The sequence below is a fragment of the Peromyscus leucopus genome, chromosome 15, assembly GCF_004664715.2.
Source record: "Peromyscus leucopus breed LL Stock chromosome 15, UCI_PerLeu_2.1, whole genome shotgun sequence".
In the NCBI taxonomy this organism is placed as follows: Eukaryota; Metazoa; Chordata; class Mammalia; order Rodentia; family Cricetidae; genus Peromyscus; species Peromyscus leucopus.
The window spans coordinates 23,221,264-23,235,336 of NC_051076.1; the positions used below are offsets into that span (position 1 = coordinate 23,221,264).

General features: G+C 40.9%; 1 protein-coding gene across 1 annotated transcript in view; it reads right to left on the minus strand.

Annotated features, from left to right (window-relative positions):
• Wdr64 (WD repeat domain 64) overlaps positions 1-14,073 on the minus strand; it is a 105,287-nt gene that overhangs the window by 70,346 nt on the left and 20,868 nt on the right. The window contains exons 6-8 of the mRNA XM_028865607.2: positions 12,367-12,477; positions 9,870-10,084; positions 7,037-7,171 (exon numbers count right to left, since the gene is read on the minus strand). Of these exons, the coding sequence (XP_028721440.1) occupies positions 7,037-7,171; positions 9,870-10,084; positions 12,367-12,477 (461 nt within the window). The remainder of the gene's footprint in view (positions 1-7,036; positions 7,172-9,869; positions 10,085-12,366; positions 12,478-14,073) is intronic.

The following is a 14,073-nucleotide window of genomic DNA, read 5'->3' on the forward strand; positions in this document are numbered from 1 at the left end:
ACATACTCCTGTGCCACACACAAAACACACTACTAATTTTGCTTGGAATCCTGCTAGCTATATGGTCATATTTTCTCTGACAAAGCATCAACATCTGAGACAAAAGACCCTCTGTCTCTGGATCTTTGTAAAAGCCAGTCCTCCATTAATAAAGATCTCTGCTTAAGCAATGATCTCCTATGAATAGCCTCTCCTGACCCTCCTATCAAAACACTGCCTCCCACTACCCTCCACCCCGAATGCTACTTCATTTCACTTAATTCATATTGTTTGTTTATTGTCTGTCTTTCCCACAAGAGCATGAACTCCATAACAGAATTAGTCTTTTTTAAGTATTTCTTTTATTTTTTGAGATTATAATATAATCTGATCATTTCTCCCTTTTCTCTCCTTCCTCCAAACCCTCTCCATATAACCCTCTCCCTCGTTTTTCAAATTCATTGGCTATTTTTACACTAATTGTCATTACATACATTTTTATATATATACACAAACATTTCTAAATATAACCTGTTCAGTCTGTACAATGTTATTTGTCTGTTTGTTTTTGGACCTGAGCATTTGGTATTGGATAACCAATTGATGTCCTTGTCCCCAAGGAGTACTATTTCTCCTATTCTCAGCATCCTTTAGCTGCCTTTAGCTCTTTGTATAGGCTTGAGGCCTCATGGGCTTTCCTCCTTCAACTTTGACATGTTTATTGGTTTCTTTCTTGTTTGGCTCATGTTTAGGCAGCCATGTTGGTGAGGCTTCATGGGTTCTGACATTCCTAGGAGATACAATCTCACAGGAAATTTTCTGATCCTCTGGCTCTTAATCATTCTGCATCCTCTTCTGCAATGTTCCCTGAGCCTTAGGTGTGAGAGTTGTTTTATAGATATATCCATTGGGACTGGGTTCCACAACTCAGCATTTGATTGGCTGTGATTTTTTTTTCTGTAATGATTTCTGTTTGTTGCAAAAAGAACTTTTTCCTTGATGAAAGGTGAGAACTACACCTATCTGTGGGTATAAGGACAAATATTTAGAAGTTAGAAGTTTTGCTGGCTTAGTAAGGTGGTTCTTCTCCAAGATCTATGACTTTGCTAGCCCTGGGTATTTTAGCTGGGTTTCCAGTACTGGGCGTGTTTGTTCCTGTTGAGTGACTTTGAGTGACTTTGAAGTTAAAGAGCTGTGGTTACTGTCACAGTACTATTGCACTCTTAGGGTTATAGGACCATGCTGGTCATTGTTGTAGTTCACAGGTATTGTAGCTGGGTAAGAATGTTAGTTGCTTCTCTCCTTTGGAAGCTTGCACAGCACCTGCTGGCACCCTGAAAGCTATTCCTCAGGGAGGAAGCTTTCTGGTCAGTTCTAGTTCAGAGGCATCTGGGCTCCGTTTCTGAACTGCACAGTGTCTTCAGCAATAGGGACTTACCTCCCACCTGTGGGGTGACCAAAGGCACCAGCAAGCGATAGCCTGCAGTGTTTTTGGTATCATTAGTGCTTGCAGTTGGGCACGGTCTATAAGAGACATACAGTAAATGTTAAGGCTTTAGAAAATAAAACAGATCTCTCCCATTTATTCCTTTTATCCCGTGGGTTATCAGTTCTGAAAAATGATGAAAAAAAAAAAAAAGCTGTTCTCTCTCCTTACCTCCTTCCACTGGTTAAAATCAAATCCTTATCTTTTTTTTTTTTTTAATTTTCCATATCTTTCTCAGTTGATCTTCCATTTTCCACCTGCCCTTTTCTAACCCATTCTCTAATTTGAGGATAGGGTGACCTTAAAAAGTGATTTTCTCTCTCTCCTCTCTCTCTTCTTTCTCCTCTCTCTCCTCTCTTTTCTTTTCTTTTCTTTTCTTTTCTTTTTCTTCTTCTTCTTCTTCTTCTTCTTCTTCTTCTTCTTCTTCTTCTTCTTCTTCTTCTTCTTCTCTCCCCTCCCCTCCCCTCCCCTCCCCTCCCCTCCCCTCCCCTTCTCTCTCTCTCTCTCTCTCTCTCTCTCTCTCTCTCTCTCTCTCTCTCTCTCTCTCTCTCTCTCTCTCTCTGGTCTTCCCATAGCTTTGAGTCTCAGATTCTAGCTCTCTCACAATTTACAGGGCTTCTCTACATGGGAATACAGAGAGTTGCTCTTGCTCAGGATGTTTGTCACTGCAACAGAAATGGAACTAGAATGTGAAGTATTTTATTTCTACGATATCCTGTTCTCACTGACAACAGGGAACAACCCTATATATTCAGAATATCCTAAAGATGTTCTTTAAGAAGGAAGTAATGGGGTAGCTCATCACTTTAGATCCAATTTGTTTAGGCTGCTGTAACTTTTCTTGTTGATAAAATTATGGAGATATATATATATGTATATATATATGTGTGTATATATATATATGTATATATATGTGTGTATATATATATATATTCATCTATTCATTATTTCATTCTAGTTCATGCTGGAAGATATCTTACCTCCCTGGGCCTTGCAGAAATCTAGCACTTATCATTTCCATTTCTGAACTTTTGTGTGTATTCCTAAACCATGCCCTTGTCCTGAACACACTGCTTGGCGTTGATGGTTATCTACCTATGTGCTGGTGTGCCTGTGTGCTGGTAAACATTTACTTTACACCTGGGGTCAAAGTTAGGACAGAGCTAATCCTTACTAGTGTTTGCAGGTCTCCCTAAAATATTTTGCTCCCACCATGGCTAATTCCACACTACCAATGGGATAGCCTTGCGCACTAGTTGGTAAAAGATACAGAAGTATATATCATTGTATAGTATTTGTATTTTCTAGAGTTGGAAAAAATATCAAGAAGTTAATTGTAAATTATAGTAAAATAAATGGGAGGCAATAGATTGGATTTGGGATATGTTTTACCTTTGTTTTCAATATAATTGGGTTGTGAATTTGCATCATTTAACATTTAGCCATGGCAGTATTTGACAAAGGCTTGCTAAATTCTTGAACTCTCAGCTGATGAGAGCTAGTTCTATAGAATACCCTGGATCTCATGTCCATAGTTGGATTTTCACTTAGATCTTAAGTAGTTAGAGGCAAAGGTCATGACTTAAACAAGTTGACTAAATACTTGTTGGACGATGGCTATGTTTCTGAATTAAGGACCACCCTATAGGATCACTGCATGCCTCTGGCTACTACATCACTTGCTATAATTATCCTTGAAGAGTCCTGTAATTATAAGCAATATCACCATTGTGGCTCCAAATTTGCTCTCCATGGAAATGAAAACTAGATGATGTCAAGTAGATCTTCCACAGGACCACAAGGGCCTGTTACGGTTCCATGTGCGTAGTGAGAGAAGGAAATCTTGAATGAGTGTAGTGAGTGAATGTGCATTTTGACACAGGCATGGCTTGTTGAGGATTCCAAGACCAATTGGCCCATGGGAAATGGGCAAATCCATTACACATATGGCCCAGAATAAAAAGAAGTGGCAAAGCTTTTCTTGGGAGTCCATATATGAATATTTATGAATGATCAGTGTGTGCAAAACTAGCAAAAGCAGCCTCCTCCTCCTGGATGTATACAGCCTAAGACTGCTCATCTACAGAGACCCCCCTACCAAGACTAGCGAATCCCTCTTCGTGGGCTGTAAAAATAAATGTGCTAAGGTTCCAGACTGTGGTGGTAATATTAGAGAAGCCTACTTGATCCCAACTTTGTTGTACATGTGCCTGTATGCTGGTCCTGTCTTCACTCCCTCGCAACCTTTAGCCAGGGTCCCAGGACCCAAGTCCTGTGGGTCGAGGCACATATGCCTCACAATGCACAGCCCTGGTTGTTCCCCATGCTGTGGCCATGCTATGAATTGTCAGAATAGGATAAAATCAAATTGAATATATAGCTGCACCTATTTCTTAATTAGTTTGTGTTTCCGAAATGTACTTTTGTAAAACACCAGCAGGCACTCATTAGCAATTAATTATGTTACAGAAACTAAATAAAACTCTATAATTAATTGCATCATATAAATGACATTTGTGGAACTTGAGCCAGTGTCAGGGAGTGAAATTATTTTTAACATGCCATGAAGCTTTTAAATTCATTTCTCAGTGTGATAACTTTATAGACCAAAATAAAAAAAATTTAGCTTCTAAGTAATAAATACAAAATGTGAGTCTTTCATGAAGTCTACAATTCTTTTTTTTACAGAAAATGTAAGGTCATCAGTCATCTGAGAGATATGATAGTCTGTTCTATTAAATTTCTAATCCTTTTTCCTTTACTTAAATTTAGCTTAGAGAATGTTTTTGTTTGTATTTTGTTTTTTGACTTGCCTTTTCCACCTATTATGTGTATGTTAATTTTATTTATTTATATTTATTAATACATACACATATATTAAGCACATATATTAGGAAGGTGTTTCTTGTAAGCAACATATATTTGGTTCTTGTTTTTTATCATCAGATAATATCCATCTCTTAGCTGTGGCATTTAATATTGACAGTTGAAGTGATTGCTGATATTAGATTTGTATCTATTATGTTAATTACTTTCTATTCATTGCCTTTATAGTTCGTTCCTATTCTTGTCTTCCATTCTTTTTCTACCTTTTTGTTTGTTTGTGTTCACTGAGCATCTTATGTGTTTGCACTTTTTATGCTTTTGATCTTTGTTTAGTTTAATTTCTGTATTTATGAATGTTTGCACTTCTGTGTCTGGCTCATTTCTCATCATTAAGGTTTATGATTTTTGTTTTGTTTCTTTGAATATCAACTATTTCCTAACCATCCTTCCTCTTCTTCCTAAGGTTGCCCTGGAGTTTGTGACATACAAAGTCTACGGATTTGCGGAAGTATAAGTGATTTATAATAACAAAACAATATAATTTCCTCTCTAATCCCTTATTTATTGCTCCCATTGTTGTGTAACTTATGCACAAGCATATCTATGTGCACATGCACAAAGATGTCATTGACAAAGATGTGGTAACAGATGTTGATTGATAACATCAATTTAAATGAAGAAAATAAAGTTTTTTTTAACCTTCTTTTTTTTCTTCTTTTCATTCTTTTCCCTCTTATGTACACGAATTTCTCATCCAGGTCATGTCCTTGCTTTGAAGAACCTCTCATAGGATTCCTGGTAAGCAGGCCTGCTCACAACAAATTCCTTTTACTTTTGTTTGTCTGAGAAAGTTTTAATTCTATCTATCTATCTATCTATCTATCTATCTATCTATCTATCTATCTATCTATCTATCTATCTATCTATCAGCTAAGGTCTCCTGTATCCCAGCTTGACCTAAAGTTGGCTGGTAGCCAAGCATCACTTTGAACTACTGATCCTCCTACCAAAAGTGCTGGGATTGCAGAAATGCCTCCTACTACACTTGGAGTTCTTGATATTTGAAGAGTGATTTTAAAAGTAAAGGGCACAGAATTCCAGGCTGGTTGTTTTTATTTGGATAGTTTTGCTTTTCTCTTCTCAGCAATAAATATTTCATGCTACTCTTTTGCTTTCATGATTTCTGGGAAAGTGTGTGTGTGCGTGCGTGCGTGCGTGTGTGTGTGTGTGTGTGTGTGTGTGTGTGTGTGTGTGTGTGTTGTTCTTCCTTGCTTATAAGTTATTAGGAAATATTTAATTGGATTGAATATTAGGCAGACATTGCTCAAACTCACAAATTTAAAAATTAGGGCTGAAGAAACACCCCTAATAAAAGCCTTTCTCCAACTGTGGAAGGAAGGAAGGAAGGAAGGAAGGAAGGAAGGAAGGAAGGAAGGAAGGAAGGAAGGAAGGAAGTGTCCCACAGACTTACTCACAGGCCCATCATATCAGGGCATTTTCTCAGTTGAGGTTTGCCCTTCCCAAATGATTCTAACTTGTGTCAAGTTGACATGAAACTAGCCAGTATAAAACTTATTCAACACAGGTGCATCGTATGTTATATACCTGTGAAAATTATATGATATGTTCACATAGTAAAAACACCTTTCTCTATCTGGCTGTCTATTGGGGAGTCTGCCTAACTCCCAGTCTGTGGGACATTTTCTTATTTTAGTTATTGATGTAGCAAGTGGTCCTGTGGTTGCATAAGAAAGCAGGCTGAGCAAGCTATATGGAACAAACCAGTAACCAGTATTCTTCCATGGCCTCTGCATCGGTTTCTGCCTCCAGGTTCCTATCACTGCTTTCCTGGATGATGGATGCAAGCTGTAAGATTCAATAAACCCTTCCCACTGCAACTTGGGTTTGGTTGTGATGTTTCTTCATAGCAGTAGAAACCCTGACTAAGACAAGTTTCTGTACCTTAGAAATTTCCCATGTGCCTGTTTGAGATTTCCTCTCCTGTCATCAGCCTGAGACAACCAGGGATCTACATTTTGTCTCTAGAAATCTGTCCCTTGAGGCATGTCAAATAAACAGAGTTACACAATATACATAATTCTTATCCAGCTCTGTCCCTTATAATGTTTTTGAAGTTTATCTGTTGTAGCAAATATCTTAAAGACTTTAAAAATTCAAATGTCATAGCTAGTTATTAGGAAATATTTTACCAGAATGAAAATGAGTCAGATATTACTCCAATTCACAGTTCTATAAGGACACCAGCTGGTGTGTTATGATAGATAATATATGATTGGTTATGTACAGATTAAAAGCATAGTTTGCTGGCTACCTAAAATGGTTCTGAAGTATAAACTTTTACCAATAAAATAATGCTTAACATATAGATACAGGTCTATTGACTTATTACAATGTATTAGACCAGTAAACAATTCTTTGTAGTGCTGGGAAGGGAACCCAGGGTCTCACAAATGTCAGGCATGTGCTCCAGCTCTGAGCTATACCCCCAGGCCCTAGCAAATAACCAATGGGTACAACTGCTGTGAAGAGGGCATATCATATTTAGATTTATATGACTGACTTTCATTTTCCACAAAAGTCTAATTAGCCCTGCCAAATTAAGGGAACAGCTAACTTCTGATATTTCTGAAAGCCACTCTGAACATTATAAGGTTGTGATGGACTTATCATTGTAAAAATTCTGAGAATCCCAGAATGCTCATGTAGATACACTATTGTACTTACATATTGTCCTCAAGTCTCTTCAAGGATTCCAAAACTAATGAATGGACACTGTCCAAGGAGCAGGATCCAAAGCAATTGAGAGCTGGAATGTATCTGATTTTCATAACCCAATCATTATGCAGCTTCCTTTTAACGCTGGCAATGAAATGGGGGGGGGGTGTTGTTATGTTAGATACACACACTTTTTCTCTATTCAGCATTTCATTAGGTTTGAATCAAATTGTAACTCTGAACTACGATATGTCTGCAGGTACACTGTAGCCCTATGCACCACACCAGACATGCTGTGAAAAGGTGTTTCGCTGAAGAAGGAGGAACCACCATGAATGTGGGGGACACCATTCCACAGACGTGTGACAAGCTCACAATCCCGCCACCATGCATGCCTCGTCATGATGGACCGTATCCCTTCTAAGCCCAGAGATGAAAAATACCCTTCCTTCCTTAAGGGAATTTCCCAGATATTTTGTTACAGTGACAAGAAAGAAAAAAAAAAAAAAAGCAAGAAACTAATGAGAAAAGAGGAATCTAGAAGGATCTCAGTGTAATATTGGCCATCTTATCCTTACTTTAATGAAAGAATTCTAAGCATTCACATATGACTGGCATAAGATTCTGGGTATCACATGGCCTCTACTAGGACGACAGACACATTTGTAACTCCGGGTATCAATGTTGTGCAGCTTGGAAGGGGGCACAATAGAAGAGAGACTTTTGTGTTTTCCCATCCCAGATTTTGTTTAATTTTGAACTCTTGATATCGGCTAATTCTCTAATGTATACAATGTTCCATCTATCGGTGTTTTCTTTTGTTTTTGTTTTTATTTTTCGAGACAGGGCTTCTCTGTGTAGCTTTGTGCCTTTCCTGTAACTCACTTTACCTTGAACTCACAAGAGATCTGCTTGCCTCTGCCTCCTGAGTGCTAGGATTAAAGGCGTGCTCCACCACCGCCCGGCCTATCAGTGTCTTCTGGCCACATCTTTACTGACTCAAAATGAACAAATTCTGAGAATGTCAACTTTTTTTTTTTTTTTTTTTTTTTTTTGGTTTTTTGAGACAGGGTTTCTCTGTGTAGCTTTGTGCCTTTCCTGGTAGCCCAGGCTGGCCTCGAACTCACAGAGATCCACCTGGCTCTGCCTCCCGAGTGCTGGGATTAAAGGTGTGCGCCACCACCGCCCGGCCCACTTTTAAGGTGGTTATGAAATTTTACTATCCTTCTCATCTTATAATTTTTCCTTCTAGCAGGTTTTAGGATCTCTTGGTGCAAGAAAATGCCTCAACACTCATCCTGTGTCTACACTTGAGTCTTAAAAGATTTAAACAGATGACATGATGACTGTCTCTGTGTAAATTATCCTCCTCAGGAAGTGGTAGGATCACATTTATTCAACTATATCTAGAATCCTCAAATCCCTCCCACTCCCCATCCCCCATTCTCAATCTGATATATCTATCTAATGGGAGGAGGAACAGACACTGGACCACGGACCTTTCTGACAAGTGGCCCACCTCTTAGGGGGGAAAAGGTTCTATTATCTGGGCCTATCTTGACTGAAATAAGGGGCCCATAGCGTACAGGGCAGCATGCCACACAGGGACTACACAACACAGCCTAGATAGAGAAGGCAGGAAATGGAGCAGTCTTCCTGACTTTATTATTCTTAGAGTTCCAGCAACAGGGCTAATCTTAATTCAACGCAGCAACAATTTTGCTGAGGAATGGTCATGAACAGGTGATTTGTGTGTACACACAGTACAAATAAATAAGTACTAAAATAATAATGTGTGTGTCTTTGTGTAGGTGCATGTGAGTGCAAGTGCCAACTGAGGCCAGAAGAGGGCGTCAGGTCCTCTGGAGCTGAAATTACAAGCATTTGTGAGCTGTCCAACACAGATACTGGCAAACTGATCATGGTCCTCTGCAAGAGCAGTACTAGATGTACTTAGATGGCTCCTAACTACTGAGCCATCTCTTCAGCCCAGGAGAATTTTTTTTTTTTTTTGATTTTTTGAGACTGGGTTTCTCTGTGTAGTTTTGTGCCTTTCCTAGAGCTCACTTGGTAGCCCAGGCTGGCCTCGAACTCACAGAGATCTGCCTGGCTCTGCCTCCTGAGTGCTGGGATTAAAGGTGTGTGCCACCACCGCCCGGCTCGAATTTTTGTTTTTAAATTGAACTCTGAGATCTCTTAAGGAGTACCAACTCCTTGTCTCTCATATTGGTACATTTATTGCAGGCCATTTTACTTTTTAAATTTATTCTTTTAAGGTTTGAAAAACAATTTGGCAGAGAGTCAAATCTATCAAATCATTTTCTTTAAAAATCTATTGCTTTTATGTTTAGAAACTTTCTTATTTAATTGCCAGGATGTAGTCATAAATACACAAAAGTATATATTTTGTAGTTTATTTCATGGTGTCACTTTTTAGTTTATCTCAATCTATCACATACTTACAGATTTTAACGGCCAATGACACTTAAATGGAATGTCAGTTGCTAATTATGCTTTCCTTATTGTCTTGGAAGTTTCTTGAGACGAGAAGCATACCTTCTTTTGTTTTTAAATTTACTGAAAGACAGTCTTGCTATGTAGCGCATGCTAGCCTGGAATTCCATACATAGTCTAGGCTAGCCTCAAACTCATAATTCCTCTGCCTTTCCCTCCCAGAGACTGGGATGACAGGTGTGTATCTCCAAAGCTAGATTAGACATTGCTTTGATTCTCAGAAGTACTGTGGGCTTTGCATCTCATTTCACTGTTTGTTTATAGAACTGAACAATGTCCATCCATAATTGTTAGAACAAAGGGAGTATTATTCATGTGATGTCCTTACCTTTTAAAGTTCTTAGAGTCTAGGACCTGGGATTGTAATTTCTTCTTTGTTTTTGCCTGCCTTAATCCGAAGTCATCGCTGTTTACAGTGAACCTGTTCACAAACCCACCATCATCCCCCAGGAGGATGTCATCCCTGCAGAGCTGGTCAGGGAGGGGCACCACGCACACACACAGCAGGCAGTGGTCCATGGGCTTGATGACAAAATAGTGCTCCTGGAAGCATAGGAATGTTGTGAATTAGTTACGCGCTAACTGACCCACACTGTTGGGGTTTTAACTCAGTAGCAGTAGCAGAGCACCTGTTCAGCATGCATGAAGTGCCGAGTTCCATCTCTAGTGTCACACACACACACACACACACACACACACACACACACACACACACGGAGGGGGGTGTTGGAGAACATATAAAGAAAAAAAAATTCTTCATTATTAATGTTTTTTCTGTGCTGTTTCTCATTTTTGATCCAACAGTGATACAGGAATTTGAAAAATCTAGGCAAAAATTAACCAAAGAAAAGTCACAGCTGTGAGCCCAGCTCAGTGTTTTGGCTGTTCCTTGGAAAAGGAAGGAGTACTCTCTGCAGCTGGGTGAATATGGGATCTTAGGAGTTGCAATGGCGAATGCCTTCTCTTGACTTTGTATAGAAATACTGAGCTGGCCTCAAACTCCCTAAGTGTTCTAGAGAAATCTTAAACCCCTGATACTCCCCACCCCCATATCTCTCCCTCCCAAGTGCTGGGGTTCCAGGTATGTTATCACCATGCCTGGTTTATGGAATCCTGGAGGTTGAACTCCAAGAGTCTCATCCACGCTAGGCAACGCTCTTGAATTTTATACAGAATTATCAGGAGAAAAGTATTCTAACATCCGAGTTTATCCATAAATATCCAACAAGGACTTGTAAGCCGACTCTGTACAATTAAAGGGGTTCCCTAAGCTAGGCAGCTATTGTGGTTTTCCAGAACTCATTGTCCTAAGATAGAAGAAAAGTAGGTTCAAATTTTTGGAGTGTGTGTGTGTGTGTGTGTGTGTGTGTGTGTGTGTGTGTGACACTGGAGATGGGACTCTACATTTCCTTAGAATGAGTGAGAGTTGATATAGTTAGAGGTTCCCTGAGCCACCAGCTAATGAGCAGTGAGCACGAACCGGGTCCCAAACATTGCTCCAGGCATGGCTGTGCTAGATGAGCTCCTCCACAAAGCTTCCCACTCCGTGGAAGCTACCCTGCATGAAGGGAAGACAGAGTAAGATGGAGCACATATTAGGCCAGAGCTGTGGACAGATGAGGCCCCTTTATGTTCCATGGGCAGAGGTGGTAGTAGGGTAGGATGGGGGGTGACCTTTGATCTGGGACCTAAACTGGGGGAAAGATAAAGAGGAAGTAGAGGGGAAGGAGGTCCAGATTAGATTGGTGTAAAAAGGGTAGAGAGGGGGAGAAACTGTGGAGCCTTGTCTCTCTGCAAGACAGGAGATGAGGGTGTTAGATACATGGGTGTTTGAGAGGGAGAGAGGGAGGGAAGGAAGGGGAGGGGAGAAGAGAAGCGAGCAGAGGAAGCGAGGATCCAGCAAGAGAGAGCGGACCTGAGGAGAATAGGGAAATGGTGGAGCACTGTGAGAAATGTGAGGACAAGCTGGTGAGGACAAGCTGGCGAGGCCATGAAGAAGGTTATCAGGAACCACAGACAGCCCAGCTGAACTTTCAGGTTCTGTTCTGTGATGATGTCCTGTGGTTTGCGTCTCCCCAGCCGGGAAAGGCAGCAATGTCTTTCCAAGTTGAAGGTTACAGCTGGAAGCCAGCAGGGGGCAAAGGTGGCCTTGGTGCCCAGATGTCCCACCTGGGGTGCAGGCAGGAAGGAGGGAATCAGGAGGGCCTAGAGATAAAGAAGAGGCTCCTCTGAGTTAAAAATCAAGTGTGCAAACAGGAGAGCCCAAACAAGAGAGCACAGAGTCCAGGGCCTGGGATTCAGCATTCTGAGACATGGGCTTCTGAGTCGGCTGCAATCCTCTGAGACTTTATAAAGTATGCTTTTCCTGAGCATGCTGGGCTGGGGAGAAAGGCTCTGTATGTGATGACAAGCGTAACGGAAAAGATGATGCTTAGATTTCTAGAAGGATATAAAAGAGCAGACCAGTTTGATGTGGTGGCAGGAGGGATGAGTACCAGTCAAGAGCAGACTGAGTGGTGTGGGGAGACGGCTGCTCAATCTCAGAAAATAACCTAATACTAAAATCCAGTAGCAACAGCAGAAACTGAAAGAATTACCTTTTCCCTCTCAAAACTGAAAGCAAAACGAGACCGGAATGAAACACTAAAAGAAAACCGCATTCCGCTTTCATTACCAGGTATTGATGCTGAACTCCATCTAAAGTGGTTACTTAGTAACTCTCTCGCGGTCTAGCAGGTAATCATTACACAGTGGCTGGGCTCCTATCCTTATAAGGATTGAACGCGTAGTCTCGTTTCTTTGTACCATCTCTCTTGGCATAGTACCTGGCTGTTCCCTTGAGCTTTATAATCCCAGACGATAATGGTCCTCTCTGTAGTGGCCACGATTCGCTTTAGCTGGCCCAAGTAATCGCAGCCCGTAATCCAGGAGGTATCCTGACAGAAAAGCATAGAGTTGGAGGCTTTAAGGCTAAGGATAACGCCCAAGTGGTAGACCACTTGCCAGCATGCACCAGGCCCTAGGTTTAGACTCCAGTACCAGAAGATAGAGGGGATTGGGAATCACAATGCTTTTCTCTCTACCTCGAGGTGCTGGATAGCAGGAAGTAGGTTACTGACATTAGAAATCCCACGTGGCAGCGGAGCCTACATTGCATCTCCTTGGAGTGGCACAAGGAAAGGAAAAGGTTCCCTCCAATCTGCCTTGTTTCTCAGGACCGCTAGCTGGAGACTGAGTTAGTGTGGGAATTTCTCCTTAGAAGAGCTGGACAGCTGGGCGAGCATTTGAACCATTCGCATCAGTGAGACCATTTATTTACATGCGCAGCTAGAACCAGGGCTCTGATTAAGCAAGTGCTCCACCCTGCTGCCTGCTAACCCTTTCATCTAGAAAAACCCTTAGTGATCAGTGATCTAGCTGATCATAATCTGAGGCCTACTGGTCTTTCTTGGGTCTGAACTCAAGCCTGGAAGTTTTAACAGCATCAAGCGGAAACGGCAGCCTGGATTGCCTGGAGTGTCAGAAACTTGTGTGCACGTGAATCTTCCCTAAACCCACCAAGAATCCAATGGGTTTGTTCCATTACAGAAATGGAGGCGGAGAAGTTTAACAAGAACCGGGCTCCTTTATCGGGTAGTGTGTCATCTCTTGGTAGTTTAGTGAATTCATGGCATACATGCAAACAGAGATAAAACAAAACAAAACAAAACAAAAATCCCAAATCTCCAGCATTCTCCCATCTCTCATAAATCTGCAGGGCGAAGGTTGGGAGTGGCTCAGAAAACAAACCACCTCATCTCAGAAAACCATAGCTTTTCATCTCATGCAATAAGAATGACAAAATTGCACTCAAATTTTTATGGCACTTTTCAAGCTGAAAATGTTCTCAGATTACCATAACTTGGGGTGTCAATTTTTTAAAACAATGTTTAATTAAAACTCAGAAGCTTTTAATTAAAGTTTGAAGAAGTAACTAGTTTCCCAGCAATTCTCTGCGGATAACTGAACTCCAGGAAGTAACACTTGGGTCTTTGCTATTATTCAAGGCTTAATTTTGAGCCTAGTAAATGAATGTAAAATCCACAATCTTCAAGTATTATATTTAAAAAATTTCACAAACCTTTGAGTAGGGTGTGTGTGTGTGTGTTTGTGTGTTTGTGTGTGTGTGTGTGTGTGTGTGTGTGTCCTGATGTACATGTGGAGGACATAGGACAGCCTCGGGTGTCAGCCCTGACCTTCCCTCTTGTTGGAGAGACAGTCTCTTATTTGACATTGCATATACCAGCCTAGTTGACCTGAAAGCTATCTAGATTTTTCCTGTTTCCACCTCCCATCTTATCCTCATATAAGCATGGGGTAACAGATACACACTTACAGGTGTCCTGGGGATTCAAACTCAAGACCTCATACTTACATAGTGATCATGTTCCCCCTACACCCACCCCCAGCACCCCAGCCATCTTTCCAACCCTTCACATGCAGAGCCTGTTTAAGCAGGCACTTCATTGAGACTTTTTGAGGAACTGTGGAAG